The 5,953-nt window shown below is 28.7% G+C and overlaps 1 protein-coding gene across 3 annotated transcripts in view; it reads right to left on the reverse strand.

The window, feature by feature from the left end:
- Window positions 1–2,003: 2,003 nt before the first annotated feature.
- LOC108684575 (serine/threonine-protein kinase Tao) overlaps window positions 2,004–5,953 on the reverse strand; it is a 7,770-nt gene continuing 3,820 nt past the window's right edge. For 2 of the 3 annotated variants that reach the window (XM_018188964.1, XM_018188965.1), the window contains exons 4-12: window positions 5,687–5,862; window positions 5,394–5,556; window positions 4,919–5,268; window positions 4,442–4,687; window positions 4,115–4,342; window positions 3,570–3,809; window positions 3,093–3,350; window positions 2,750–3,006; window positions 2,505–2,625 (exon numbers count right to left, since the gene is read on the reverse strand). In XM_018188964.1, the coding sequence (XP_018044453.1) occupies window positions 2,505–2,625; window positions 2,750–3,006; window positions 3,093–3,350; window positions 3,570–3,809; window positions 4,115–4,342; window positions 4,442–4,687; window positions 4,919–5,268; window positions 5,394–5,556; window positions 5,687–5,862 (2,039 nt within the window). Of the gene's footprint in view, window positions 2,626–2,749; window positions 3,007–3,092; window positions 3,351–3,569; window positions 3,810–4,114; window positions 4,343–4,441; window positions 4,688–4,918; window positions 5,269–5,393; window positions 5,557–5,686; window positions 5,863–5,953 lie in introns of all 3 variants that reach the window. The other variant, XM_018188966.1, reaches the window with a different exon arrangement.

The following is a 5,953-nucleotide window of genomic DNA, read 5'->3' on the forward strand; positions in this document are numbered from 1 at the left end:
TAAATGTATAAGTTATATAGGGGAAGAAAGATTAACAAACTTACGAAATAAAATGCAATATTTTTGGTCGTGCCCCGCAATCTGTTTTATAATTACTTATACCTCTTCTAAAACTAAATAAACATTTTTGTTTTAATTTACGTGAAAATCTCAAGTTATAAGCGTAAAATAAAATTATAGAACATTAATTCTTTTTTTTTAAATATAATATATACGCATTAATATATAATACAAATATTTGATTGGCTTTCTCAACTATCGTTTACAAGTATTTCATGGTGACATGTTTTACTGCTCTCCATATGTATCTATAAATATATATTAAAAAGAAATTAATCGTAAAAATTTACATTTTTTAAGATAACAATAAAATGCTTTATACAATAAAACTTACTGACATTTCATATTCCAAAAATAAATGGATTGTATGTTTTGCTAAGTATTAACTACATAATATAGTAGCACCTCTGCTTAAAAATGTTATCGTTAATGGAAATACACTTTCTTAATACGTACTTCTTGAATTTAATACAAAACGAGATATTTGTTTTTCGTTGATTTTCTAGGAAAATTGTTATATAACAAAACATCGGAAGGAACAACAGTCACAATCATGGATACGGATTTTACATGTATAATGGTTTCGTAACATATAAAATAAAAAATATATGAAAAAATAATAAATAGGAAAACAAAACATGTATATTTTGATGTAAAAGTACAACATTGGGATGTGTACTGGATGAAATTTTGAATGCAGTTATAGAGTGTATGATACAATATAAATATAATAGAGCGCGATGAAGCAAAAAGTACACTTTAAAGTAAAGTACTCTCATAAGCAATTTAGAGGAACAAACGTTTGTTGAACGTTTATTCTCGTAAAACACAAATAATCGATACAATTGAAATATTATGAAAAGTGAATATTTTGGGGAATTTACATATCAAATTAAGATAAATGTTATAGTTATCAGTATAAACGTGTAGAACATTTAGTTAATGCATCAATAATATCAATTCTTATATTTAAAGTAATTATTATCTGCATGATTTTATTCCTTTTCATTAAAAATCGTATTTAACATATAAATACTTTTAACTCCACTGTTTTAATGCTATATGAATAAAGAAGTGAAAAGGAAATCATGTGAGACATTAAATAACCTTTATAACTGAAAATAAATTTACTTTATAATAACGTAGAAAATATTTAGATTAATAAAAAACGTAACATCTTCATTATCAAGAATCTTTCATTATAAAATGTGAATATTTAAATTTTTTTAAACAATGCAATAATAGATATAAATTAATATATCACATAAATAATTTTTATATATTAATTTTATGTAAATTACATATTTAAGAAATATCCAAGATACAACGTTAAAGAATCTTACAAAGCTGCGTTTAGAAACTTCATCTGGATATATCTAGGTATCGTTTTATCTTTGTTTAATATTCCATAAACAACAAAGATAAAATGATAATGAATTCCCGAACGCAGCAGGAAACTTGAAAGGAATTGAAAAGTGAATACCAATTGCTTCTAATTCTCAACAATTATTTTATTAGCAATTAAATTATATTGATATAAGTTGAAAAGTATAAAGCAATAAAAGGATAACTTGTTGTATCCTGAATCTAAATCTCTATTAGAGAAATGCACGTTTGATTGCTGATATTTACACTTACAACAAAAAGATAGTTTTACTAAATTTATTAGAATGTTACTTTACAAATTCTCCACTATTACTCTTTAATGAATATATAATTAAAATCTGAAAATAAAAAATATACTAATGCGCGCAATGCTCGATTATCACGAAAAACTTTAGTTTTCATCGTGAAAATAAAAGTCAGAACACCACACTGAGAAAAATATCTCAGATTTATCTAAGGGAAAAAGAATAAAATATATATTATTTTCGAGCATTATAACTATTGTACTGTTATTTTTATTATATTTGTAGCATATTAATAAATAAATGTCTCTAAATTTTTTTCTGTGGTATAGGTGTGTATAAAATTCTTTATTCCCTATGCTGACATTATCTGGCCTATAAATTTAAAGGTTCTCTAATGAAATGAGATTAATGTTTGAAAGTTTTTCCTTTATCTCTATATGCATCTCAGAATATTTGGTTACGATTAATAAATATTACAATGTTGCAAAAAGCATCTAAATTCTTCTTCAATATGAAGCTTCTTTCTCTTTCTTTTCTGGCAAAGTATGTCGATACATCTGGACGATTAAAAATTACGCGCCTATGACAATTTCAGTCCAATACACATTCCCAACCTTAACAAATCTTTCAGGTTCGGTTCAATGCACGCAACGAGCCAACCCTTGTTATATTTGTAAGTCATTGAATTATTATTATTATTATATTATACGTCGGCAGACTCGTCATGTACTTACTACACAGGCAGACATACATATACATATACATACATAGATACGTACATATATATGTATATGTATATTAATATGATTAAAATTAAAGACTATTAGGGGGGAAGGACGTGGAGCTATTACTGTGAGCCAGACTTAACATGGAGCCACTAAGGCTTTCATCGTCCGGATAAGATTCTTTTGATGCTTCAGCTATCGCCAGAGCACTGCAATAATTTGAAAAATGCTATAAAATACAATGCAATGTTTGCGATAAATGCATATAGCATATTTCTTGGAAAAAACTTAATTAAACTTTGTATTATATATTTTCATTTTCTGTTAATGTACCTGAATCCTATTCTTGCACTTTCCTCATCAAATTGCTGCAGTTCCCGTTCTTGCCTTTCATGTAACAGGCGTATACGTTCACTACGTTCTCGAAGGAATTCCTGAGTTTCTAATTCCATTTTTTGTTCAAGCAAAGCTCGTCTAACGGATACACGATCTTCCAATTCACGACGTTCCCTGTTCCTCTGCGCCTCGGCTTGCATCTTATTTTTTGATTGATATGCCATTAGAATTTCTAATTCATAATTTAACCTTTCCTGTAAGATTAATATTAATTTATCGTCAATAACGAATAATTATAAATATAGTACAATAATATATGATAATGTCAATTGTCCCTAACCTTAAGATTATGGCATTCTACTTCTTGTGACTCATCTAACCGTATACTTTGCTTTTGGAGCATTTCAGCAATACTTTGCTCATATTGATCACCTAGAAGTGCTAATTTGCGTCTTTGTTCTTCCTTTAATTTTTTAATAACTGCTTTTTGCTCATCCTTAGCAGTCGTTTGCAGGATTTGAGCTTTCAACGCTTTATATTGTCGTGTTTGTATTTTACAAGTTTCTCTAAACTGTTTACGAATTTGCATTTCCTTTTGCTAAAATTATAAACTCCATTTGTGAATACAATATCACATATGTAAAGAAAACAATGGAAATAATATATACGTCAGTAGAATTTCTATTACACCAAATTATTCTATATAGATAAAATAAAATTGATATTAAAGTATCAATTTTACTTGAAAATTTAATAGGATTTTCTAAGAACAAATATCAACAAATATCTATGTTCATTATTACATATTGTTATTTACCTTGAGACTCTTCGGTTGTTGTTTAAGTTCTAACGCATGCTTTTTACGTAAATCACGTTCGGCTCGTTGCATATAATCCTGCTGATTACAAAGTTCTGTTGAATGCTGTCGATGTACTTGATCCTCACGAAGTGCGTGTACTGCTCTTTGTTGTCTATATTCTAATTCTTGCGTCTTTTCATGATGTCGCAGAAGCATAGCATGTGCTTGCTCCAGCTGTTGTTGTCGTTTATTCAATTCCTGTTTAATATATATATATATGTATATACATACACACACACACACACACACACACACACACACACACACACACACACATAGATACATATATAAATGTAGTAAAATTCACATTCTTAAAATATCCTAGATAAGACAAAAATATCAATAAGAATCAATAAGCTTGATCTCGGAATTAACATTACGGGAAAAGAGTTATTAACATAAAATAAAAATTTAAAATAAAAAAACGATAAGGAAAAAATTTTAAAGAAAAAAAATATATGAGTTTAATAATAAAAAAATCTTTAAATATCAATAATACGAACTTCACGAAGAAGCTCCTGCTCCAAACTATGGAAGATGAGTAACTTTTTTCTACGGAATTTACGAATTTCAAGATCCAAATATTCTCGTTGTCCCCTCGCAAGCCGTTGTTCCTCTTGCGCTTCCATCTGTCTCAAATTATCTTTTTGACTTTGAAGTGTAGCATCTCGTTGCCTCTTTGGAGTTACTTCGTCCTGAGAAAGTTCTTTTTTCCATCTTTCTTTATAGGCCTATAAATAAAATTATATGTTTAAAGACATAAATTAAATGTGTAAAATTTGAATTAAAATTTTACGTATTACAATAAATTTCTTATGCCAACATCTTACTTTGTACTCTCTCTTCTGTTGAGCTTCTAGAGCTTTACGGTCAGCTTCATGTCTACTTGTTATCTCTTTATTAAGTTTCTTCTCAGCATTTTGATTTTGTTTTAACTTGCGTTCTAACTCTTGTAGATGTCTGAGTTGCAATTTCTCGAGATCCTTACTAAACTGTTGTAACAAAGTTTCATACTCTTTATCCAACAGCTGTTTATGTGACTCCATTTCCATTTTGCAACGTTCCTCTAATTTCACCTATAAATATAAGAAATATTACATTATAAATATAAATATTTTAAAAATAATTATTGTTTAGAGATTTAAAATCTCTTTATTTAAATACAATTTTTTTAAACAATTGAATCATTTATCAAAATTTTAATTCTTTCAGACATACAAGTTTCGAAATTTATTAATCGTAATCATTGTGAAATTATTTGTAAAGATTATATAAATTCGTATTAAATAGAATGTTCGAATTCTTACCAAAGCACCTTGGTGCTCTCTCCTCATTCGTTTATATCCACTCATTTGTTCATGCATTTCTTCTTGCATATGTTCTTTCTGTTGTTTCGTAACAATTGAAGTTGTCCTAATTGTTGCAAAATTATTGGCACCGTGTTCAAGAAGATTGGCAGTGACACCACCTGCTGAGACCTTATGCCGATTTCTGACAGACCCTGAAGAATAATCATTACCATCAGCATTTGGCAGCGGCAGGCTATTGGTGGAGGAACTTTGAGAGCTTGCTGAGACGCCCATTGAGTGAATCGAGTGTTCTGAGGTAATTGAATTGCTTTTACTACTATCGCCACCTGTTTGTTCATCAGGAGTATCTGTAAGTGATTGTAGTTTTGAAGATTCAAAAGTATGTACAGCACGTTTAATTAGCATACTAAAAAAAAGTGTAAGCATAAAAAATATACATATAAGATTGATATTTGATAAATAATAATCATACCGTCAGCATCACCAACTGTGCTCTCTGTTTCACATGCATCAATCATCAAAATCTTCTTCATTTTACGATAATTCAAATTATCTAATTCCCGAACAGCAGCTTTTGTTCTCTGTATCAAATCTATCAAAACTTGAGGAGAACGTGGTCTGGTGACAAATTGATGCTGTAAAATTGAAAGCCTATAAGAGAACAACTAGACTACTACTAATATACTATATATAATGAAACAAAAAAAAAAAAATACATACGGATAATGTAAAGTATCGCTACAGATATACATAAGGACAACTCACTGATAACAGTTTCCCGGATGTTGGTCTTTCAATTGGACTTTTTGTGAGACACACCTCAACAAAATGTCGAAAAACATCAGTCCAATCTGGCGAATTTAATGTTGGAGTGTCATTTTGTGCAATATGATACAAGGCGCTCATTGCATTCATATTAAAATAAGGTGGCTTTCTTTCCGCTATAATCAATAATATAAATAAGTTTTATGTTTAAGAATAAATAATAATAAGAATATAAAATAAAACTATAAATAAAACTATTTTTTTTTG

This window comes from Atta colombica, unplaced genomic scaffold (assembly GCF_001594045.1).
Source record: "Atta colombica isolate Treedump-2 unplaced genomic scaffold, Acol1.0 scaffold136, whole genome shotgun sequence".
Lineage (NCBI taxonomy): Eukaryota > Metazoa > Arthropoda > Insecta > Hymenoptera > Formicidae > Atta > Atta colombica.